The 25025-nt window shown below is 43.8% G+C and overlaps 1 protein-coding gene across 1 annotated transcript in view; it reads left to right on the plus strand.

Moving 5' to 3' along the window:
- The window catches only part of hspg2 (heparan sulfate proteoglycan 2), a gene marked incomplete at its 5' end in the record, with an annotated part of 80744 nt that overhangs the window by 28213 nt on the left and 27506 nt on the right, over positions 1-25025 (plus strand). The window contains 38 exons of the mRNA XM_079226624.1: positions 1812-1871; positions 5214-5323; positions 5514-5572; positions 5862-6034; positions 6176-6214; positions 7111-7236; positions 7391-7591; positions 7669-7788; positions 7933-8064; positions 8458-8602; positions 8858-9015; positions 9135-9275; positions 9421-9584; positions 9669-9848; positions 10080-10276; positions 10593-10740; positions 10970-11097; positions 11293-11379; positions 11619-11686; positions 11960-12015; positions 12136-12276; positions 12484-12660; positions 12948-13127; positions 13239-13357; positions 13459-13570; positions 14167-14280; positions 14457-14584; positions 14805-14891; positions 19433-19503; positions 19682-19746; positions 19867-20007; positions 20636-20827; positions 21172-21210; positions 22309-22587; positions 22706-22759; positions 23390-23473; positions 24733-24825; positions 24917-25009. Of these exons, the coding sequence (XP_079082750.1) occupies positions 1812-1871; positions 5214-5323; positions 5514-5572; positions 5862-6034; positions 6176-6214; positions 7111-7236; positions 7391-7591; positions 7669-7788; positions 7933-8064; positions 8458-8602; positions 8858-9015; positions 9135-9275; positions 9421-9584; positions 9669-9848; positions 10080-10276; positions 10593-10740; positions 10970-11097; positions 11293-11379; positions 11619-11686; positions 11960-12015; positions 12136-12276; positions 12484-12660; positions 12948-13127; positions 13239-13357; positions 13459-13570; positions 14167-14280; positions 14457-14584; positions 14805-14891; positions 19433-19503; positions 19682-19746; positions 19867-20007; positions 20636-20827; positions 21172-21210; positions 22309-22587; positions 22706-22759; positions 23390-23473; positions 24733-24825; positions 24917-25009 (4661 nt within the window). The remainder of the gene's footprint in view (positions 1-1811; positions 1872-5213; positions 5324-5513; positions 5573-5861; positions 6035-6175; positions 6215-7110; positions 7237-7390; positions 7592-7668; positions 7789-7932; positions 8065-8457; positions 8603-8857; positions 9016-9134; positions 9276-9420; positions 9585-9668; positions 9849-10079; positions 10277-10592; positions 10741-10969; positions 11098-11292; positions 11380-11618; positions 11687-11959; positions 12016-12135; positions 12277-12483; positions 12661-12947; positions 13128-13238; positions 13358-13458; positions 13571-14166; positions 14281-14456; positions 14585-14804; positions 14892-19432; positions 19504-19681; positions 19747-19866; positions 20008-20635; positions 20828-21171; positions 21211-22308; positions 22588-22705; positions 22760-23389; positions 23474-24732; positions 24826-24916; positions 25010-25025) is intronic.

Below are 25025 nucleotides of genomic sequence, written 5' to 3' on the forward strand. Positions count from 1 at the left end.
GATTTGAGAGTTTATTTGGATAAAGCTCCACAGTTGATCAGCAGCTTCCTGGTTGTACACTAGAGAATATCCAAATAAAATCCTCTCCTGGGATTTGTAATACTGTTAACTCATTTTCTTCCGCATGATGAGACATTCAGTCCATGTGCTTGCTTACTCAAGATATCACTTTTAATTTCTCTCCCGATTAGTAAGAGGGGTATATTTGCAGGGTTCCTGTGTGCTCATGCTCTTGTTTTAGTCAGGGATAATCATAAAAGAGTGGAGAGTAATAATGGAGCCGTTACCCCCTTCTGCCTGCATGGTTCTCACTCCCATTCTGACTCTGACAAGGATCACAACATATCTGCAGCCTTTGATGTAGCAGATATTTCATTAGCTTTGATAGCCAGGGTCTCTATTTTTGGGGGGAGACCTCAGATTGTTTGGGTTGGGCAAGTTTTCTTTCAACTGTCCTCTTATTGGACTTTGCAGACTTTAAATTGTTTTGCCTCGCTGGCAGCGTTCTGTTGACCTGTCTGTAGCACCGGGCAGCAGCAGTTGCAGTGAATCGGAAAGCAAAAGTTTACAATGACTTTTCCTCAATCTTCTCTCCGCTGAAAGACATGCCACAGCTACAGTAATGATGCATCAGGAGCCATATGTTTTTTTCTTTTTTTCTGTATGTGTACAGCTGTAAAACAGCTGGATCCAGCACACCCACTTGATTATGAAGGAGCTGTTGTTTACTGCTGTCTGTCGAGGTTTAAGGAGTTGATCTGTGAATATCTGTCTTGTCAGCACAGTGCCAGTATAAAGGGTAAAATGTTGTTGAATCTGTATTTATCCACAAGATAACACAGACCCCACTTTTCTTTTCTTTGTAAGAAAGAGAGCACAGCGACTGAGAGGCCTCCTCAGCTGACATTTCAGAGCATGTCCCACGGTGTAATAGCATCCAAAGCAGTGGAAGAATGAATGAGTCACCACAAAACAGAACATGGTCATTGTTGCCCGTGCCAGTGCAGAGGGCTTAACTTTTGGTAAAAAAAAAAATGGTTATAATGGTGCTCAGTTCTTTCCATTTAGGAGGGAAAACAGGAAGCAGCTCCTCCCTGCATCTCTGCAAAGCCCCAGGGTGTGTGTGTGTGTGTGTGTGTGAAGCAGACCGCAGTCGGGTAAAGATCGGCGCATGGAAGCGGGTGTTTGGTTCGCAGGATATCCTCTCTGTTTTGTTGGACCGAAGAGGAGTCATTTCGAAAGAGATGCCCTCTGATCTCTTCCAATGTTGCAAGCAGACGTGTGTTTCCAGACAGACAGTGGTTGAACTCATTAGTCAACACAAACCACAGGATCCATTATTCCCCTTAGCACCATGAGCCGCAACATGTGGATGGTAATGATTAGTGGGACAGTTTATAGCAAGAAATAGCTACTGACATCACAAGCTTCTCATAGAATTGTGATGACAACATTATATTCCTCTCCTGTTGATGCCTTGGCTGTTTCTATGTTGTATATTTCACATAGTTTCATGCAGATCAGTGTACTATTATAGCCGTCTCGTGCCAACTATTTGCATTTCAACGCTGATCATCTTAGTGACTTTTCTCTTCTAGCGATTCACTTTCTGATTGTCACTTTCTATTCTCTCTCCTTGCTTCCAATCATTTCCTTTCTAATGTTCCTGATTTGAACCTCCCTGCAACTGCCTGGCTTACTTGATCCTTCACCTTGGTCATTGTGTCACTTTTCTTGTTTGATCCTTGACCTTTGGCTCTTGGCCCCCTGTGTCTTGCTCTTATCTCCTCGCCCCTCATTGCCTGCCATAGCACGCAGGTTGAAGTCTTCCTATCTGGGCAACATACAGAGCCCAGTAGAACCAGACTACAGTAAGTCCTCAAGCACTTCTTTCTTTTTTTATCCTTTGGTTCCTCCCCTCTCTTGTCTTTGGCGCACTCGTCTGTCACCTGCTCCGCTCAGTTATGCGCTCTCATTTCTAAACACGCTCTCAGATAACATTCCAAGAAAGACTCAGCTTGGGCATGCAGTGTTTGAGTCCAGTGAGTCTGTTTTTCCAAGTGTCTTGCAGGCGTCTCTGATGCCAGTGGAAAATGATAGAGTTGTTCCATTGAGTAATAAGAGTTCATCACCCTCGAGTGACAACACTTGCGTTTCCAGGCGAGAACATCTTTGTAAAGATATATTTGTAATACATAACTGTACATCTCTGTAGACCGCCAACACTTGCTAAAATGTGTTCCAACAATTTAATTTGAAACGTGCTTTTTGTAATTTCAACCTCATGCAGATGGCTCGTCCCAATGATGCGAACCAGCTGTCTCTGAGAATCACTACAACAGTGTATGAAAACGGGCTTTGTTGTACACAACAGTGTTTTTTTTTGTTGTTGCTTACATTGCAAGCCGTGGGAGAGCACAACGGTGCAAGCTTAATAGTGATTCCAGAAGTTATTCCCAAGAGCTCCCCAGAGGGCAATGAGTGGAGACTTGGAGACAGAGTGGGTTAAGTAGCAGGGGTTCTTGTCAACAGTTAAACTGAGACAGAGGCAGCTGGCATATGAATGTATTACACTAAGGTAGAGTTACATATTTAGAAATAAATGGAGATTAAAGAGACACAGAGGAAAACCCTATGGAAGGTGATAACATGTATTATATAGATTCTCTCTAAATGGCTCGGGTGGTGGCGGGCCGATGCCGTGGGCGCAGCCATGGGGGTTGAAGGTCAAGTCCAAAGCGGCTGGGCTCCCTGCTCAATCAAGTCTTTGTCTTCTGCAAAGGCCTCTATGTGTTCAGAGGGGCCCATTGCACAAAGCCGCCACAGTTCTACCGAACAGCTTTAATAGCTAAATAAGTTTGTGAATTAAGACTATGGAATGCTATTTTTCCACTCATATTTTTTTTCTTCATCTCACCCGTCATGTCTGCACTCTGACAGTTTCATCACTCTTGATGGTGGTGGTGCTGGACGAGGGGATTCCCTCCCCCGCTGAAAACTGCGAGTGATGCACACGAGAATGGGTCTCAGAGTAAAAGAGCCACTCGTTAGCAGAAGGGCACAACCCGGGCACTCTAATCAAAGGATCTCGGGCGGCGGCAGTTCCACACTCGCCAGTCGGTAACGTCAAAGCGGCGAGCTCAGAGAGAGTTGGGGCTACGAGCTGCTGTTGACCTCGCGGCGAATACCCACTCAAGGGATTAGATTATATGCGGGTCAAATGAGGCGCTTTGATGACTAACTTTGATGTTTCCTGTCTTCTGGGTCCACATTCAGGCCGAACAATTAATCCTATTAGTCTGACAGTAACAAGCTGCAAAGCAAGCACTCAGGCACCGTGCCAGGCCGAGCGAAAGCCTGCCGTTCTGTTGTTACATGTTCACGTTACTGTGTGTTTTCATCGGCATTGCTCAGTTTACTTTGTCATAAATGTGGCTTTTCCTCACCAGGAATGGGATGTCTTGTAGTGTCAATGCTGTGTGTAAGGAAAGAGAATTTAGCAGCGTTTAGAGAGGACAGCTGTTTATCAGCCAAAGCTCAAGCAGTGGCGCAAAAGGATTCTCCACAGGACTTTAATGCAGATAACGCACGGCCTGAATGTGAGACACAAACTCTTTGACTTTTAATTCAGTCGCTCCTGGTTAGCATAATAAATGTCTGATGTCACGTGTCCACATGTCAAGTGATTAACCGAGGAGAAAGGAAGAAAGTATTTTCTCTGCATGCTGTGTGCACGTATTTATTGCTAGTTGGGCATGCATGTTTGTACTAGAGGCTCAGGAGATGCCTACTTCGAACATGACTCTCGGTTTTTGGCATGGCAAGTAGCATCTGACTGCAAGAAATAGTTCAAATATTGACTTCATCCCTAAACCCACTGCCAGTCTGAAATCAGAGGCTGGCTGGCCCATCCTAACAAAGTGTTGGCAGGCATGTGAAAGCTGGGCACCCTGTGGGCCTCGGCTATTTTAAGTTGCATGGGCTAAGCCCATGACATTGGAATTATAATAATACAGCCCACATTGTTGTTGCTCATAATACAGCTCAACAAGAAGTTTTTTTTAAAGGTTTTGGAATGTAATAATATTTCAAAAGTCTTTAACTGGGGTGATGATTAATTATTTATTGAATTCATCTTTTTTTTTCTTTTGGGATATCAAAATAATAATGTTCAAATAAATGTCAACACAACTTTGGAAAGAGTTGAACCTATAAAATGTCATCCTGTTGAGATGTGGTATTGAAACTGGCGCTGAAGTGTGATAAGATGTGTGCGATAGAAAGTGTTGGTACTAATATTAATATAGGTGTTATTGTACAAAACTGGTTGCTTACAAATGTAATACAAATCAGCAAGACTTCATGATACATTGCTTTTCACATATCTGGTAGATGGGTGACGTTTTTTTGTGTGAAGAGAAGATGCATTTTACTTTAAAAAAAACAACTGCCACAAAGAAATTAAAAAAATGAATTACTTGGTGCGAAATAAATGTTGAGGCCCCCTTCGACAATCATTCACAGAGGATTTTTGTCTTCTTCCTGTGCAGCTGCTGGCACAGTAGTGACACTCACTCAAACTCCCAAATACCGTCCAACTCTCTGACATCATCTGCGTTCAATCAGGAGATCTGGTGCAAACTCGTGGCCATGCTATTTGGGCTGGTACCCACATACTGTGTGTTTGAATGTTTGCATTGATTAGGTTTCAGACAGCATATTCACTTCTGCCTTTGCAACAAATGGACTTTATCTGCCTGTGTCTCCGTGTCCCACAAAAAGATAAGAGAAGAAGACAAGACTTGATACTTTAATTTCATGCTTATATATGAGTATTTGGGAGCAGAGTGGGCCTGTGTTAGCGTGTGCCTCTTTTTGCGGTCGATGTGTGGTGCATGCTGCAGTTGTCGATTCTATGGCAGACCTGACCACAACTGAGATATGGAAATAGATGCCATAATTTGTATGTGGCTCTCAATTAAATCAGTCACGCTCTTCAGTTTTGACTTTCTGAAACGTTTAACCAAAGCCTTTCCTAAGCAAAATAATTCCCAAACAGTATCCCGTATCACATTGTCTTTGATCAACTTAACCACTTAATCTTGGTTCTGGCTTATAGAATCTAAACTATGCAACAGATGGACATGAATGCTGAGCCTGTGCTCATTGTGTGCTATTGTGTGGTTTAGCTAACGGAATCTCTGTGTTTCTAGTTTATTACAGAGCTCTCGTCAACTTCACTGACTCCCTGGTTTACGGCCCCGAGCTCGAGGACATCTTCTCTTCAGCCTTTAATGAGATCTCGGAAGCAGTGGTGGACACGGTACGTCCTATTCTAACAGGATAAACTCAACTGAATAGCAGCCATGTACAGTACGCCGCTAGGGCTACCTTATAAGGTTCAGGCATGTTATTTATGACTTGGCTGATTTAAGGATGTGTGATTTTATGTCTGAAAATAAGGCCCAGGCTTGTACATTTCAACTTAGCTAAGTCTGGTTTTCCTTTCGCAGCTGGAGTCGGACTACAACAGGATTCCAGGTGTCCAGACAGTCAGCGTGGTCCTCATTAAGTAAGAACACCAATCTTTTAAATCATGCCTTGTGACATGCAATGTATATACCCTGCAGCTGTGTGCTGCTGCCGTGCTGCCTGGATGTCTTACTCTGGCCAGGTGATATTTCTTTTCCCTTTTCCAAACTGCACAAGGCTAACAGTGGTAGGTCTGTAGTCAGTAATTCAACTGCAGTGAGCAATTCCTCTAATGGGACGCTAAAAAGAAACGTTTCCTTTAAAGAGCCTTCTCGTTAAACCATCTGCAGTGCACGCCACTGACTCAAGGCCTTTCTTGCTCTTTGCAGGAAGATGATAAGAGAGGACGGCGTGGACGTGTTTGTGGAGATGGATGTGGGTTCTGACTACAACACCAATGATGAACAGATACGCAGCGTGCTGTACAACGTAGTGAAGGAGGGATCCATTGCCTCCTACGTCACATCAGTCCAAGGCTTTCAGTTCAGACGGCTTGGGGAAGGTAAGACCTCAACAAAGAGGGACACCGCTTAACACGGGCGTGAAGTGACTCTGTTACACAAGAGTTTGCTGTATCTTTGCAGCCAATTAAGGTCCACCAGGGCGGTAGGCAGTGCCCTTAACATTTCCCTTTGGTTTCTAGTTCATCCTCTACTTCCAGTGGAGCCTATAGCAGTGCCAGGTTTGTACTGTGCCATGCCCTCTGCATGGTGACTGAGCCGACTGTGCTGTAGAAGCTGTATGACCGTAGTGCCTTTTAGAAAGAACAGTCGAGCAAATCCTTTCTTTTTTATGTTAAAACCATACGATGACCTTTACCTTGTCATGTACAAGCAGTGGTCATGTGGTTTGAGGAATGTTTTGCATGGAAGCACCAATATAAATTAGACTTCTGAGTGTCCCTAAAGTCCACGGTGAATAAGAAAGACCTTTGCATGGCATGAATTTGATTAGGAATGCTGCTGTTCACTGCAGTCTAAACCAGCTTGTTGATTCACACAAATCCCACCAATTCTGTACACAGGCATGGCAACTGGTAGAGAACAATGGTAACTTTATCTTTAATGTCTTTACTCAGAAAATAGGGTTCCCATCTATCTGTCAATCTATCCATTTATATGTGTGTCTGTCCAGTCTTTTCTAGTCGAATCTAGTCTGTGTATTCTAGTGTAGTATGTCTATTCTAGTCTGTGTGTCCAGTCTAGTCAGTCTAGTCTAGTCTAGACTGTTTAATCTAGTCTTGTTTGCCTATTCTGGTCCATCCAGTCTGTGTGTGTGTGTATGTGTGTGTGTGTGTGTGTGTGTGTGTGTGTGTGTGTGTGTGTGTGTGTGTGTGTGTGTGCAAATCTAATATTTACAAAAATGTTATAATATCCTTGAAAATCTCATTGAGTATCCTCAATCACACCGCTAAAGACAGTCTTTACAACATGCCACTTGCTTTCCACACGCTGTAGTAATCTGATGGCTGAGAGGCACACCACACTTTAGTTTTTCCCCTCGCTTTGTTTTATTTGCGCTGTGATGTGACATTGGGGTAGTGTATTGGATGTACTGTAGCCTCTGCATCTCTCATAGTAACCACCAGCATCACACCCTGCATGTCGGATGAGCACAAGTGTGGTGATGGGACATGTATCCTGATGGAATACCGGTGTGACAACAGACCAGACTGCAGAGACATGAGTGATGAGACCAATTGTGGTGAGTGGCTTCCGCTTGACTGGCAAGCAAGTTGTAACACGGCTGGCAGCTATAGCATGGAACAATGGCTTGACGTGAGACACATTCCCTAACGGTAACCGTGCTCAGTAACTACTTTGTACATTTTCTAAGTTTAATCAGAGATTTGTTTTAGAAACAATACGGCCGGCCCCACGAACCTCCACCACACCTGCCACCCAAACCACCACCAGCAAGAAGCCCCCGCGGCCCCCCAGCCCACCTGGACCCTGCAGGGCGGATCAAGCCACATGCCAGAGCGGAGAGTGCATCTCTCGTGACTATGTCTGTGATGGAGAGAGGGACTGCTCGGACGGAAGCGACGAGTTCAGATGTGGTACGGAACACGGGCTTGTGCATGTCCACACTCTCAGACAACAACATGTGCTCTAATTATTCTCATTCTTTTCACAGGTACCCCATCTCCCTGTGAACCCAATGAGTTCAAATGTAGAAATGGCCGCTGTGCCCTCAAGCTCTGGCGGTGTGATGGAGACAACGACTGTGAGGATAACTCAGATGAAACGGACTGCCGTAAGTCTCTCCATTTCTTTTCTGATTCCTGAAAGGTCTGCCTTGAAAAAATAGGTTAACACGCGATATTCCTTTCCTAGCCAAAGGACTACTGTTTAGAAGTGATTGAAAGTTGCTCTAAACATTTTTTTCCCATAACTACAGCCACCAAGGGTCCTGGCGACAGGTGTGCTCCTGAGCAGTTCGAATGCCTGAGCGATCGCACCTGCATCCCAGCTAGTTACCAATGTGATGACGAGCCAGACTGTCCTGACCGCTCTGATGAGTACGGCTGCAGTAAGTCTCACACCAGCAGCTGTCTACTCTACAGCACTCTGCTTTCTTTTTTTCTCTCATGCACATTGCACTCTTTTCTGCCTTCCTATTTGCACTCTGCTTCATTGACTCTCCTCTATAGTCACCCTCTGAGTTCCTTTGTATGCTGTGACTAATTTGCTGTGAACCAGAACCTTTTCACACATGTGGCGACTGAGACACAGAGCTTTTTGTGAACCATCCATTCCTGAGAACTGAAAGGGAATTGTCCGCCCATAGCGGAAAATTATGTTTCCTCTTTCAGAAATTTATGAGCTTCGGGTGATCGCCAAATTCCAGTCACATGCCAGCCTTTTTGTACATGTGCATTTATTATGTGGTTAAAACAGCTTTCCTCTTCTTGACACTTCGCAGCTCCTCCCTCTGTGACAAGCCCGCCGGAAGAGTCCATTCAGGCAGCGCGGGGGTCGACGGTGACGTTCACATGTCAGGCTGTTGGAGTGCCAACACCCATCATCACCTGGAGACTCAACTGGGGACACATTCCTATCAGTGGCAGGTCGGTTTGTGGGAAATTATTTTACTATACAGTACTACATTACAGATTTTTATGTTAACGGGAATGCTGTCAAAATCACTTTGAGTTACTGTTGAATTTTATTGATTTTTCTGTCACAATATTTCTGCAGACTGTTACAGCGGGAGTCAGAAACAGAAGGGTTCACATTATGGCCCACACCATCGCTGACATAGACTCTCCACTGAGATTATTACTGTAAAAGTGATCATTTGCGCTGTGTTTCTATGTACCTAGGATCTCCATGAGCAGCGAGAACGGCCATGGCACCCTGACTATTCGCGATGTGAAGGAGGCCGACCAGGGGGCGTACACCTGTGAGGCCATCAATGCTAAAGGCCTGGTGTTTGGTATCCCTGATGGCGTGCTTACGCTCACATCAAATCCAAATTCAGGTACTGACATTGCACTTTTACTGTGGGTTCACTATCGGCATCACTACCGTTTTTACTTTATTGAATTCTAGCGACAATAAGAATTTACATTGTCTTGTGTTTTGTCTGGTTCATTTTAGGCAACTGTCCTGAAGGTCATTTTAGTGTGGAGGGCCGCTGTGTCTCCTGCTTCTGTGCTGGAATCTCCAAGAACTGCAAGAGCACCGGACGCTACCGCAACCACATCAGCCTGCGTTTCACCCAGGAGGACGACTTCAAAGGCACTGAAGCCATTGATGCTTATTAAACTGATAAAGAGCTAACAAAGCAGTCACACTGTCAACTGAATTACCTTTTAAAAGTGTGTGTAGTCCGAGCATTTAGAGCATAAAACAAGCTAAGTGAATCTGTTATTCTTACTTCCAGGAGTTAATGTCAGCTACCCATCCAGGCCAGGAACTCCTCCTCTCTCCTCCACTCAGCTTCTCATTAATCCAGAGATGGAAGAGTTCCAGCTTGTCGACCTGTCCCGCCGTTTCCTCAACCTTGACTCTTTCTGGCTGCTGCCTCGCCAGTTCGTGGGCAACAAGGTAAAGAGTAAAATTGTCTCCCGACTTTATTATAATTTACTTATTGTCAAACTCAAGCATTAAATTGATTTCTACTGTTTTTAGATTGACTCCTATGGAGGTTCCCTGAAGTTCAAGGTGCGGTACACATTGGCCCGCGGTCTGTCTGAGCCGGTGGAGAAGCCGGATGTAATGCTGCTTGGAAATGGACGCAGGCTTGTGTACCGCAGAGGCAGCCCTATCCCGGCCCAATTGGTCAACCAGAGGGATATCAAATTCACTGAAGTATGTCTTTGGTTAAGAAAGTGCAAATTCTGCACAATCTTGCGGTAAATTTGTGATGATACAAAAATGTTCTGCCGATTGTCCACAAATTAAAAAACGAGGATACAAAAATATGTTAACACCACATTTCACAACAACAAAATTTTACCAAATTTGTAAAAAATTAAGAGCTTAAAATCCCCTATCAATATAATGTACATACATCAGTAAACCTGTTTGCCATTGTTTTAGGATAAATGGCAGCACTCCAACGGCCGCACTGTGAGCCGTGAGGAGCTGATGATGACGCTAGCCAACCTGGAGAGCATAAGCATCCGCACTATCTACGACAACCACATGGTCAGCGTGGCGCTCAGTGACATTGTCATGGATACCACCACTGTGGAGTTCAGCATTCTGGGTCATGCTAAGGATGCCGAAGAGTGCAGGTAAGACATAGAATTCCTCAAGTAGGATACTGTGGTGTGAGATGGGAGATCCTCACAAGCCTTCAGACAGCAGTCTACATTCACAGCTACCTTTTGGGACGTGTCTAGCATGAACATACGAAGAGTGAAAAGTGCCTCACAATGACACTATTTTTTTATTTTCATAATTTGGTTTGGCCAATGACCTTTGTTGTGCTTTCTTGAGTTGTTTTTTATTTACAACATGAGAAAAGTTAGCAATTTGTTGTGTTGTAATTTGAGTCATCATAGATGGAAAACAGTGGATGATGATGATCCTCATATTTCTCATTCCCAGATGTCCTCCTGGATATTCAGGCCTGTCCTGTGAGATGTGTTCCCCTGGTTTCGAGCGTGTCCCTGGCGGGTCTTATCTTGGCACCTGTGCTGGTTGTAACTGTAATGGACACGCCAGTGCCTGTGATCCAATAAATGGACACTGTCTGGTAATGCTAACACCATTTTGGGGAAAAGTAAACAGTGAAGAGTTTAACTTGTTGAGCATTACATAAGTGTGTATGCTTAAAGCTGTGGTTAGCAACATTAGAGAAACCAGATAGAGTGCGCTCTAAGTACGCTCTAATTCTCTGCAAGAAAGCGAGTGTCCCAAAATGTCGAACTGTTCCGTCCTATTTTGAGTGCACGAGAATGAGCAGTGTGTTCTCCCTGCCACAGAGCTGCCAGCACAACACAGAGGGCCCTCAGTGTGACAAGTGTCGCCCTGGTTACTTTGGTGACCCGAGCAGAGGTCGCCCAGATGACTGCAAGCCCTGCCCCTGCCCGTACTATGAGACCTCACGGCGGTAAGGTCACAGACCCACTCAGACCACACAAACATCTACTGTACAAATAGGAGACGACACATACACACTCACTTTTTTTTTATTCCCAAAAGCTGAGCTCATTCACATAGTTTGGCACTGGTTCATTCAACATGCTACTTATTAACCCACTGTTGAAGATTTTAATCTATGGCTATGAATCGCTTGGCTTTGTAGGTTTTCTGACACTTGCTTCCTGGACGTTGACCAACAGCCAACATGTGACGCCTGTAGGCCCGGCTACACAGGAAGACGCTGTGAAAAGTGAGGAAACTGATATCATCAACTGTGCCTTTTTAATTACAATTTAGTTAGTTTGTAGATGACAGTAATATTGTTTATATGACACAATATCCATATTTAATCACTTGCAGTAAAGATGAATTAATATATACTTTATCACAATTTTGTTTGCAAAACTATTAATAGCACAACCTACCACATAATATGGTTTTGAGGGAGGATAGGTAAATCATATCGTTTATGTTTTTGTTATATTTCAGGTGTGCGCCTGGTTACCAGGGTAACCCTCTTCTGCCTAATGGAAGATGTACTCCTAACACACCTAACCGTGAGTATATGTTAAAAGAATTGCTCCAACATTTTGAAAATTCTCATTTCAAGGCATGAAATTGAAAGAAACTGCACCTGGATTGTTTTACCCTCCAGTGATAAGGCCACAAGGAGGTCTGTGTAATGATTACCATCGTTTTCCCCCACTGCTGTTACAGTAGGCAGTAGTATGTGGTCATAGCTTAGGTATGCAGAGTGGCTGGAACACTCCCAGGTGCACTTTCCACCCCATACAGCATGTCATCTTCTTTCCATTGCTCTCTCCCCGCAGAAAGCTGTGATAACAGAGGGACTATCAGTTCCCGCAGCAAACCATGCAGCTGCAAGGTACATATGCAGTATGACAAACTGATAAGTGACATTTTAGGATTATACTATAACCATTTATTGGGAAATCTGTCGTATATTGGAGGCTAATGTGTCTTACTGTGTGTGTGTGTGTTTCAGAACAACGTGGCAGGCAATGTGTGTGATGAGTGTAAGGCCGGATTCTTCCATCTATCGGAGACCAACCCCGATGGCTGCCTACGTTGTTTCTGTATGGGTGTCACCAAACAGTGCGCCAGCTCCACCTGGAATAGAGATCAGGTAAGTTGCCAATCTATGAATGGTAAAGGAAGGGGTGATTCATTTTGGTATCAAGGTTTGACTCAGTGTTTGCCCAGTGGCACTGAATCAGCAAATCCTTTCAGATGCGAATTGTGAGATTCAATGTACTAACTAAGTGATTGTGCTGGAGTTCTGACGCATGTAAATCTCAGTTCACATCTCAGACAAAAAGTTTGTGTCTCTCAGGTGCTCGGAGGAGGGGTGAACGGGCAGCTCTTCTCCCTCTCCAACAGTGCCAACACCAAAACTATCTCTGAAGGCATCTCCCAGAGGGGCTCCTCTGAAGTTGTCTACCGCTCATTCTCCGGTGTCCCCAATGACATCTACTACTGGGTCCTGCCTGAGAGCTTTAGAGGAGATAAGGTGAGAGGAAAACAATAAAGTAAAGAACAGGCTAGGGGATAAGAGAGGAAAACACTGTCAAGTATTAGTCAAGCTAGATTTGTCTGCTCTTTCTGTCCCACTCAGTCATGCCTCAACATGTATTCAAGTGAAAAGGCTGCACTTATCCACACAGCAAGCCTCCTTTGAACCTTTGGCTTGAATTCACAGTCAGGCCAACCGTGGATGTCTTGTGACTCCACAGTCTCATCAGGGTGAAATACCTTTCCACCATTCAGGACCTTCTCTTTTCCCCATGTTTCTATTAGGTGACGGCCTATGGAGGGGAGCTTCGCTACACAGTGCGCTTTGAACCGTTTCAGCGCTCACTGGTGATTGACGGCCAGCCAGATGTGGTTCTTCAGGGCAATGGCATCTTCCTGGAGCACTTCTCTCAGATCAAGCCTCTTCCACGTGTCCCACAAACTGTGACTGTGACCTTCAGAGAGGTGTGTTTAATTGTTCACGGGGGAGTTTCGTTTAGCTAAATCTGTATCCTCACACAATGTTAGTGGACTAACCTTTCTCTTTTCTCCTTTCTCCGACCTTCTGGATGCTAGTCTGGATGGCGTCGCTCTGATGGGCAGCCATGTACTCGTGAGCACCTGCTGATGGCCCTGGCTGACGTTACTATTTTCATGATCAGGGCCACCTACGCAGACAACATGGCTGAGAGCAGGTATGGGTGGAGCTTCCTCTGTCACTGCACAGCTCATTCACATACCTCAAAATGTATCCAAAAGCATAATTGTATTATTGCATGCTTTTGGTGTTTAATAGTATCTCAGACATCAAGATGGACGTCGCTGTTCCTCACTCTACTGGTAATGATCAGGCTCTGGAGGTGGAAGAGTGCGCCTGTCCTCAGGGATACAGAGGACCCTCTTGCCAGGTACTCAAGCAGATTTCAGAGAAGCAGTTTAGTTTGATTTAACAAAAGCAAATCTCAACCAAAAGTCAATTTTCTAGCTTTTTTTTTTAGAGCTTTCATCTATCTGAATGAATCACACAGTCTTCATCAGCAGAAGGAGTCTGCTCAGGTGTCATGGAGATGGCTTATCTTTCATCACGTGACCTAATTATCGTAGGATGACAATTGAGCCATCTAATGACATCTGAGTCTGAGAAGACTGAGATTTAGTTGAAAGCAAAAAAAAAGCTAGAAAATTGACTTTTGGTTGAGATTTGCTTTTGTTAAATCAAAAAGCTAGTAAGTGGACTTTGAGGGAAGTATTTTACTTTATTTTTCCAAGATCAAGAATAAACTTTCATGCTCAAGATTAGTTAGTTTAATTTAATTTGAAGAAAGAAAGACAATGAAGGCAATCCCAGATATGCCTAAACTTGTTAATAAAAGCACAGTAAACTTTTTAAATTCCAGCTTTTAATGATAATTGCAGTCTGTCTCCTTGCTGCAGTGGAACAAAGACGTATTCCTCTTTGCCATCACTTGTCTCTCACCTGAGGTGTTTTTCCATGTCGTTGCAGGAGTGTGATGAAGGTTACACTCGGACCAGCTCTGGCCTTTACCTGGGCACCTGCGAGAGGTGCAACTGTAATGGTCACGCCAGCGGCTGTGACACGGAGACCGGCAGATGCCTGGTAGGTTTTATGCTACCCTTCTTCTCCTCTCTCAGTTCTTTACCCAGTTTGCTTTTATCCGTGCAGCGAAATGCATTAATGGTTTCTAATCCTAAAATGTGGAAACACTCGTGAGTACTGCTTATTCAACTGTTCCATGGATCTAACATCTTTTCTGTGTGTGTCCTGACCAAAAGCAATGTCTCCACAACACCGACGGGCCAAGGTGTGAACGCTGTCAGACTGGTTTCTATGGAAACCCAGTAACGGACGGTGCTCAGGCCTGCCAGCCCTGCCCCTGTCCTGGAACGGCTTCCAGCAACCAGTGAGTTCATGTCTTCTGGACTTGTGTCAGGTTCATTCAGTGTGTGTAGATTACTGTTAATTATTCTGTTGAATGATGGAGGGAAAGTAAGAAGTGTGCAACGCCAGTGCTGAAACTACTAAAAGGCCCTTTCGTAAACATAGGTCACACTGTATATGAATTAACATGAATACTGCCAAAAAGAGCATTCTCATGGTATGCGTGGCCTCTGTTGGCACAGATTCTCCCCCACCTGTTATCTGGAGTCTGACGGCCAGCCGACCTGTGACAACTGTCCCCCTGGATACTCTGGCCGACGATGTGAAAGGTAGGCCCCCTCCTTCATTTTCTGCTTTTCCTTTTCCAATCTGTCTTCCTCTCACGGTCGTCTGGACAGTGTTTTGGGTTGCTGGGCCGGCAGGCAGCAAAGCTAGCATGGGCTGGCAGTAGCACCCAGTGGTTTCATTCACAGGAAAGGGATATAAGCATGTCTGTGGTTTGCATCTCTCTTGTTTTTTTCCCCCCCAGCAGTTGTGATTGAGTGACATCAGGTAGGTGTGGGAGACACACATTGGTGTCACTCATACAGGATGTTTTAGTACTGTGTGCCGTTTTACTAGATCTGCTGGTGGTTATTGTTTTCTTGGATTTATTGGTTTGCAAAATGTAAGGTCATCCCTGCTGTGGTAGAATAATATATCTTTGTTAAAGGATAAGGGGCCTTTGGTGGTACTGATTATGTCATCACTCAGATTTTAGTGTTCGTAGAAAAGAAATTTGCCAAAAGATGAATAGAAGTGCTGTATGTGCTGAGGAAACCTTAATTTCAGTCTGCTTTAGATCCTTCCATTGCTTTCTTTTTTCCTTCGCTTTACCTCCATTCTCGGAGGGGGCTTTCTGCTTCAGCTTTGCACTTTGCTGGTAACGAAATTTCAAGGTGTTGGCTCAAGTGATTTCTGTCTGTGCACAGACAATATATAATCTGGGTTTCAACGACATAAATGTAGCATTTATGAGGAGTCCTGTCTGGCTAATCAATCTTTGCTGCGCCGAGGGCAAAGATGACGAGGTGACTTGGGTGTCAGATGCAACTTATAAATTATTTACTATTTGAACGTCTCTGCCTGCATCATACCTGATTCTGCTGTTTTGACATTAAGAGAAGAGATGCCGTCTGCAGACAGTTGTGGGGAACCCTTCCAGGAGAAGCATATAGAGGGCCTCCTACCTGTGCTATGTGGAGCTGAAGCAGTATTCAATTTCAGCTGGGAGAAAGAGATGGTATCGTATGGCAGTGGAGCTGATGATGAGGCTACAGCAACAACCATATTCCCTACTTGGACTTTCTTGTCGGCAGCAGCTCACCATCGCACCACTCGCTCCACAACAGTAAATGTGGTGGGCATTGTCTCAGTCACCCCCAACAGATCAGCGACCAGACTCCCACCACGCTTCACCCCCAGCCCAAATATCAGAGACTCCAGCTTCCAGCACCTCCTCCGGAGTCACATGAACACTTTTAACCAACGCCTGAGCATGCTGGAAAGAAACACACTTGACATGAAGGAGAGCATCCATACTATGGAGGACCAACAGATTTATCTCAGCTCCCAGCTGAAGGAACTCATCGCCATCCTGTCAGCTGGGGAGAAGAACACGAAGGTTAACGAGCTGGAGAACAGCTACACAGACATGGACACCCGTCTAAGCAGACTGGAGGGAAGGCTGGAGATCCTGATTGACGGCTTTACTGCCCTTGCTCAGGAGATGAACAAAATGAAACGTGCTAGACACGTCTCCCGTTCGCCACAAGAAAAGAGGGCTCTGCCCACATTCATGACAGTCAGAATTATACCCACAGAAATGCCATTCACCAGCAGAGCCATAGTGCCCAAAAGCATCCCTACCCCAGGCCTCCCCCAAAACAAACCCAGAACAACCACCACTACGGCAGTAAAGAATACAGTCACATCCAAAAGTCTAGTCTCAACAAGGTCAACGATGAAGTTTAGGACCACCCTGAGTAAACCTGAGACAACTTCAAAATCTTCATCTAAAGCTACAGTGAAACTTGAAATAAAAAGGCCTGAAGGTAGGAGGTCTGCTGTGACAGTGAAACGTGTTTCCCAGCCAAGCCAAAAAAAACAAAAGCAAGTTAAAGAAGCAATTACAAAATTTCAACTGGAGCCACCATCTTACAAACCTTCAAAGCCTGGCCAAGCCAACAAAAAGGATTCTTTACCTGTCAAACGCATTGGCCGTAACAAGGCGTTTAGATCAGATGCACCAATTACAAAAAAGGTTCAAGAGGGTGGAAAGCCTTCAGAAGGCAATTTAAAGAATGTGTCACACAAAAGTAACTCTAACCAAAATGAAAAAAAGAAGAATTCTGCGAAGAACACGGTCTCAACCACAAAACCTACCATGGTTACTACTGCAAAGAAATCTAAAACAGTGAAAACGACTACTGCTAGAATCAAGACGACTACTGCGAAGAACACAACAGTAAAAAGAAAATCAACTCCCCCTAAAACAAAGGTTGCTGTTGCAAAGAAAGTAACTAAAAAACACCAGCAGAAGAAAAAGAAGAAAACAACTCAATCTGGTATTTTGGACCTCCTGCGGCTCTTACAAGGAGATCACAAGTCTGCAAAGCGGAAAAATAATCCGGACGGTTCTCTTCATGTTGTCTTGGGAAGGCTGGCCATTCCTATCAAAATTATCCCTGATGATTAGGGAATAATTTGTTGCTTTGTATTATTTTAATTTGTCCTTTGTGTATATATCTATGCTTTGATCCTGATATTTATGTCTGTTACACGTCAATGTAACTTAATGAAGGGACTAATTGAATGCCATTGTGTTATTTTAGAGGGACTTTTTTAGATATTTGATGCCATCCTGATATTATTATACTAATTACTTTTAAGGTGTGTTTTATCAGAACAGTTGCTGTGCTATGCTATGAAGAGATAGCTTAGCAGTAGTACCTCTTTGTGTATACATTTGTCCATTGTGTTATGTCCAGACTACCTCAAATGTTACACCCTGACCCTTTGTTAGATTACACCTCCATGTCAACTTTTTCTTCATTTTTTTTTCATTGTCTTAAGAAGATTGGTTAAAATATTAAATGTCAAGGGTAAAGAACCAATACATTACAAACAAGACTAACAATATAACATCCTGCTGGTGGTATTACATGCTGCAATAATAATAATATGCATAATTCTGAAAAGGTTGGAGGAGCAGTAATGAGGGCTTCCACACTAATTTTCACCAATTTTCTAAGACATGTATGTTCCCCAGAGGATGAATCCAATGATTTTGGTGATTCCCTGGCCTTTCACTTAGCACGACCAGCAGGTCAAAGTGCAATCGATCAATACTTGGTTTATGACCAATTCATGGTAAACTAATGACAGTCCCATCAGCTTCAGCTGTACATTGTACTTATTCTAAATAGTAACATTGTTAACGATTTTTAAGCTAATAGAAAACTAATTTTAAGGCCAAAGTATTAGTGAATTATCCTCTGTGTAGCATGACATTTTACAGCAAATGGTCATTTATATTTTTGTACCTGATGATATTTTTGCCCAACTGTGGCACTAGAAGAAAGGACGAATGTACCTGAAAACAACTGGACTCATCTTCTGGGGACCATTATTATCCACAGTCAATTTTATGGCAACCTTGGTAGTAGTTGTTGAGATCAAAGCATTGACGGCTGACAACCCAATAATATCTTCAGCATTGAGAGACATTTAAAGAAAGAATGGACACAGTTTTCAAGATTGTTCGATAAATCTTCGGGGGAATTAAAGTTTAAATTGTTTGTTACCATTTTTATTTTAATATTATGTGAAACTAAATTGTCATTTTGTGTTTATCATGAGCTGTATGTCCGTTCTCAATAGCCTTTAGTTGTGAACACTTTTGGCATTTTCCCATGACCATATATCTATTTTTATGTATTTTGTATTCCCCGATATAATGACATTCATCCTTATGTTTAAATCTATAAAACAAGACTGACTGGAGGGACTGAGTTAACCATTCCTTCAAAACTACTGTACATTAGTTTGAATATAGTTTCCCAAAGCAAGTTCATAGCATGGAAGTCCTCTTGTTGACTGTTGACCGGCGGACCTGCCAGAGGACAGGTGAGGTAAGACATGAGGCAACTTGCACAGATTGGGGTTGGATGAGTCTTTGCTCTGGTGGCAGTGGCGTTGTTTGCTTGGGTTGAAGGCATATTGCTTTGCTATGCCACAATATCAGAAATAGCTTTACTCATTATCAGCTTAGCGTCCTCTTCTACCTCTCTTTACATCAAGGCTGTCTGTACTCACCTCTGCTTTGTTCTGATACCAGTTCTATTTTTGTAAAGCTTTTTTGAAATCTGGTGGATATTTTCTCTTTAATGTTTCTGTTCCTGTACAAAGGTGTTCCTCGGTTTCAGCTGCATCACTCTCATGAGAGATGGAATCAACATCTGAGACGTGAGATGTTGAATGTGCTTTATCCATCTCCAAGCAATATTTCATGACCTTTATCTCTGGGGAAACTGTTTGTGTTCAGTGCAAAAGCTGGGTGTGTCTATAAAACTAGTGCTTAGTGCAGATATGAGTACTTAGTGGATGGAATAACAGAATAGTTTGTATGTTCCTTGTCTGAATGACTCATTCCTTTGTTCGTGGTTGATGTCTGCCTTGGGTCAAGAAGACTCCCCCAAGGATGTGATTCATCAAATGTCTCACCTCTTGCAGACTTCCCAGCTTCCTGCCTCATTGTTCTTTGGGTTAAGACATGCATTCTCCCTGACTGGAAATATTTATTGAAACACATTTTCTATTTTTGTTTCAGATGTGCAGCAGGATACACTGGCAACCCACTACTGGGACAGAGGTGTAGTGTTGGCAACAATGAAGTCAACGGTACATACTGTGTTTTAAATCAGAAAGATGGCAGATGTTGTTCATTCTTCTGTCTTGTTCTTTATCTGTAAAACAGTTGCAAAGATTCCCTTCGTTTCATTAATCTGGATTTAACAATGTTTCTTTATATAGAGAACATGTACACATTGTAACTATCTGGTCTACTGTCCTGTTTCAGGTAACTGTTATAACTGTGACCAAAGAGGAAGTGAGGGTTGCAATGGTGGTGCGTGCCGCTGCAAGGTGATCAAACAAAGCAGCTTACTGGTTGTTGTTATCTTTTGTATTTTTGTTCCCACCTCCAATGCAGACTAGAATGAACTGATTTCCTTGTATATCTCATTATTTAATAATATATTGCAGATGAACGTTGAGGGCCCGTCTTGCTCCAGCTGCAAGTCTGGAACCTTCCATCTCAGCCAGGAAGACAAAGACGGCTGCCTGTCCTGTTTCTGTATGGGCGTCACTCAGCAATGCTCCAGCTCTACCCACTACAGAGACCTGGTAAGGCCTTTAAGTGGTACATGACACAATGACACAGCAACAGTGCAATGGTTCATACCTCTGAACAACTCAAATACATATAAAGTTTGTACTGGATAAAGCAACTCAGCCGTAGCAAAGATCATATCAACAAGTGTGTTAAACATTTATTTCATCGCGAAAAGATTTGTGTGATCTAAACTCATTCATTCAGTCTACATTTTCCCTCATCACACCATCTTTAAGTGGCTCTAAACCATTGAAATGAAATCACATCCGTTGGCGATGTTTGCCAGAGGTTGACTGATATCTCACTACACAATTATTTCTGCAGATCTTCTCTCTCCCGAGTAACTGCAAGGATACATTTTGACATGTTGTCTCTCAGAATTTCCACAGGGCAAAAGGGTGAGAAATCTGGATGTGAAATCTATAAGGTCACATAAAGACTTCACATTTAGAGTAAGCCCTACATGGGCAACTAAAAAAGACAGCTTGATGCGTTGGGAAGCAAAACAGTGTAAGTGCTGTGATCGACCAGTATAGTCGACAGATAGACAATCAAGAAATACTGAAACTTATAACAGCACCTATCATTTATTTTAATTTTATTTGAACTGCATATAACTGTACGTATGTGCTCTTGCAGGTGTCCTCAGTCTTTTCTCCAGGAAACTTCCAGGGATTCGCTCTGGTGAACCGCCAACGCACCAACCGTATCTCCACTGGTTTCACTGTGGAGGTTTCCACTGAAGGCACTCAGCTGTCCTACACCAACTTTGATTACCTGGGTCAGGAACCTCATTATTGGCAGCTTCCAGAGGTCTACCAGGGAGACAAGGTCAGTATCAAAGAGCACATACAGCAGCGTAATCAGTGAAAGTTGCCCAAACAAGACTATGAACCCCTTAATGCTGGATATAAGGGACTGAGCAGCACTCGTCAGAAACTTGTAGACCACTCTTATTCTACTCTTATTTCTGCTTCATTTTTCTTAAAACTTCAGGCAATCGTTCTTTTCAAGCTAACTTCTCGACAAACAGATTGCTTTTTCAGTCTCTGTGCAACTGCTTTGCCTCTGTTGCTACATTTTTGTTTCATCTTTTTCACTCTGTGTTTTCACAGGGTAGAATACTGTGCACAGATGTAATGGTTTCTTTGTGTTTGCCCCTGCACTCTCTATAGAAACAATCTTTTTTTGCTCGCACAAAACGAGCAGAGCAGGTACAGTAATGTCAGTCAGTGGCTGTCATGTTGTGTCTGTAGTAGTGCACACGTTTGGCATGTTTAAAATTAGCTGTTGATGTGGCATTGTGTGAAATACCGAATGCCATACATTGTACTTTTTATGTGGTGCATATCCATTTTGTGGTTTTAATCACTCTTGTGCTTATTGAATTGTATTGGAAGGATTGTGTTTTACAGCAACGTATGCAATTTGCAGCTGAAAGTGACCACTAAGTGTCTTCTTTAGATTTGACATACTCACAACTCAGTGCATACTGAACCCAGAAATTGCGTTCTGCTCCACATCGCATGAGCAATGTAAACGGATTGATGATTAATGGTCCAGTAAAGAACTTCCTACTGATTAACTTTGCTCGAATAACACTGCCATAACACTCCCAAATACCATCGGCTCAGTGATAAGGAAAGTGATCAAAGAGCTTGCTTTATCCACACCAATAGTGTGACTCGTAGTCACCAGAGGAGCAGCTAAGGCAGGATGCTTTCATTTGGAACTTATGGCCTCTGAACATAAAGACATCCACAGAGCCAAAATAGCTAGCCAGGTATTTGGTATGAACTGCACCGTAGATTGTTATAATAAAGGAGACACTCACATGTCTAATGGGAATAACTGATGCACAGTGTTTTGTGTCATTAAAAGAAAACATGCTGAGAGTTTGTAACCATCTATGAAAAATAAATCCCCTCCGTACATAGATGTAGCCGCATGACGCATCACCTTGGTTTGATGAAGGATCACTGAGCAAGAGCATGTTGTCAGACTCTACGAGTGCATTTGCATGTGTGTGAAACACAAAGAGGTCTGGGTTGGTACGCAAAGAAGTTGGTGATTTGTGTGTTTCATCGGTGTGATTTTGGCCGTTTGGATTGAGTGTTATTCCTTCAGCAGGGCCCAAATGTTGTTTGTCAAGCACATCATAGACTAAAAAGCATGACTTCCATTTCTTACATTGATCTACTTAAATGTACATGATGGAAGAGCTTAATTGTAAATCCTGTCACCGTTATTTTGACTATTACCATGGTTACATATCTTCTGTACGTCCGGTACTCTACTTTCCGCCTTTCCAGGGTCATGTCAGACAGCTGGATGATGAGGTCTGGGCGCTCTTCTCTAACTTCTCCAATGGACAAGCTGGTTCCTCTCGATTCTTTCCCTCCTCCTCTAAATCCTCCACCTCTTCCTCCTCTTCTTCTTCTTCCTCTCGGATTCCAACTTCCTCCTCCTCCTCTTCCTCTCGATGGTCTTTGCGTAACCTGAGCCCCCCTTCTTCTCCGTCTGGTATGTCCTCTTCAGTTAGACCAACCAGACCCCAGACATACTCCCGAGGCCGCTCTCCCCATCTGCAGGTACACTCTGTCAGAGTTTGCAAGATGTTTCGAGTCTTTTGAGTCTTTTTGTTTCTTGGTAATATTCTTGACTTTTGGTCTTTCTCTTTGGGGTCTGGCCCTGCTGTGGATCAAACAGAGCAAGAACTCAGTGAGCAAAACTGTTGCTCGTGCTTCTGGGGGCAGCAACAAGGTAGCCCGTGGCATGTGGCGGATTTCATGTCTCGCCTCTGTAACGTTGTCTCTGATAGTAAAGCTTTCAAAATGAATTAAGAACTAACTGTCCTCAGTTTGTACAGAGTAGTTAATGTGCAGTTAATAAACTCGTAACAGCACCCAACCGATATGATAAAGAATATACTTAGTTTGTAGTTACCAAAGAATGGATCATTTACACCGTTCCAGTGCTTGTCTGGTTGGTATTCTCCATTGTTAAGCAAATAGCTCTCTCTCAGTGCTGTCACTGTAATTGTCCACTTGAGGAGAACATTGGTTTTCCAAGGCTCTGTCATTATAGGGATGTCTGCATTAAAACAGTCTCTTACTGAGGCACAGATTTATTTTGTTCATTTAGTCGTCATACAAGGCACAGTGTGACTTCTATGCAAACTGTCAGTGGAGCCTTTAATAGCACGTATACAAAGGAACATATACTTTAGGGTTTAGCTGACACATATTTGTCCCAAGATTCTTATCGTGCTTTACTCTTCGGCATGCTTGCCTGCTTGTACTAGTTCTCTGCCTGCTTACTATTTGAGTCTTCCTGACTCTCTCCTTCTGTGGCTTATTCTGTTATGCCTTTCCTTCCTCCTCTGCCTCCCAGTACTCTCTGGTCTACAAAGGTTTCAACTTGCACCAGGATGATCTGCTCTACTGGCAGCTCCCAGCGCAATTCACAGGGGAAAAGGTAACTGTGAGAAGTTCAGGGGGATGTCCCTTCCTGACCATTGGTCTACCCCTAGAGGTCACAGAAAATACAGCACCCGTAGTATCCGCCAGCCTTCCCCATGTCCTTCAGCCCCCATCCTCATACTCCCTTCTATCCCTCACATGTCCAGTCTACCTTCCTCCACTGTAGTACAGTAAGGCCCTGATCAAACAGCACGTGCTGCATCTTTTTTATTTATTATTGCTACAACTACTAGTGCTAACACAAAACATGAATAGTCAATAGTGCACTTTAAATTATACAACTTCTGTAAAAGTATATAGTACAGTATCCAATAAAAGTCTACCACAATGAGAAAGAAATGCTGACGTTGGGTGCTTTTTCGTTCTGAGTTGAACTTTTTTCAACGTTCAGGGTGCGTTCAGGGTGCGTTCAGGGTGCGTTCAGGGCGCGTTCAGGGTGCGTTCAGGGTGCGTTCAGGGCGCGTTCAGGACGCGTTCAGGGCACGTTCAGGGCGCGTTCAGGGTGCGTTCAGGGTGCGTTCAGGGCGCGTTCAGGGTACGTTCAGGGCGCGTTTAGGGCGCGTTCAGGGTGCGTTCAGGGCGCGTTCAGGACGCGTTCAGGGCACGTTCAGGGTGCGTTCAGGGTGCGTTCAGGGTGCGTTCAGGGTGCGTTCAGGGCGCGTTCAGGGTGCGTTCAGGGTGCGTTCAGGGCGCGTTCAGGGTGCGTTCAGGGCGCGTTCAGGGCGCGTTCAGGGCGCGTTCAGGGCAGATTTCATTACAGCCCGCCACATCACATAAAAACTAGTCTGTGCAAAAAAAGGCAGGTCGTTTCAAAGCCGAGGGGCCCAGACTTCAAAATCACGGTCACGTTTAATTTTCAGCCTTGACTTTGGAACAGCCAGAAGGGCCCCACCTGAGGATCTAAGGCTGCTATGTCTATGACATCATCAGGGTTATTTTTTAAGAATTAAGAAAACTCCCTTCCAGAGCCATGGTCAACATTTACAATTATTTTCATAGGCTGAATAGTACGCCCAATGACGGTAAATGAAACATGTTAACTGTTACAACAACTTTCACATGTCTAAATAACGTTGCTCCTTCACTTCCTTCTAGGACATCGGATTTGACATAACTGTACAATCTGTGTTGCTCTGACAAGCCACCTGGCATTCATTTTGGCTCCATTTGATGTTTCTGTTTCATCAAGGCAATTGCAGCATTGTTTGACCTGGCAAAAGATCTGAAAGCTCTCCCTTGCTCATCATGTCTTAGGTGGGTTCTTACGGCGGCAAGATTAAATACTCCATCTCCTATGTGGCTGGTCCAAGAGGAACACTACTTGATGATGGCGATGTCCAGATTATTGTGAGTATATGCCGTCATGCTGATTCACTGTTTTCTCCCATGGTTGCAAGCATTTGTAGCTTTTACTGACCGGTCAGTGTTGTTGCTGTAGGGTAACGACATCACTTTGGTAGCTCGTCAGCCCTGGCAGAGAAGGCAGCAGGGCAGCAGAGAGACTAACCAGTTTGAGATTGTCTTCAAAGAGGTGAGTGTCCCATAAC

Source organism: Taurulus bubalis, assembly GCF_910589615.1.
Source record: "Taurulus bubalis genome assembly, chromosome: 11".
Lineage (NCBI taxonomy): Eukaryota > Metazoa > Chordata > Actinopteri > Perciformes > Cottidae > Taurulus > Taurulus bubalis.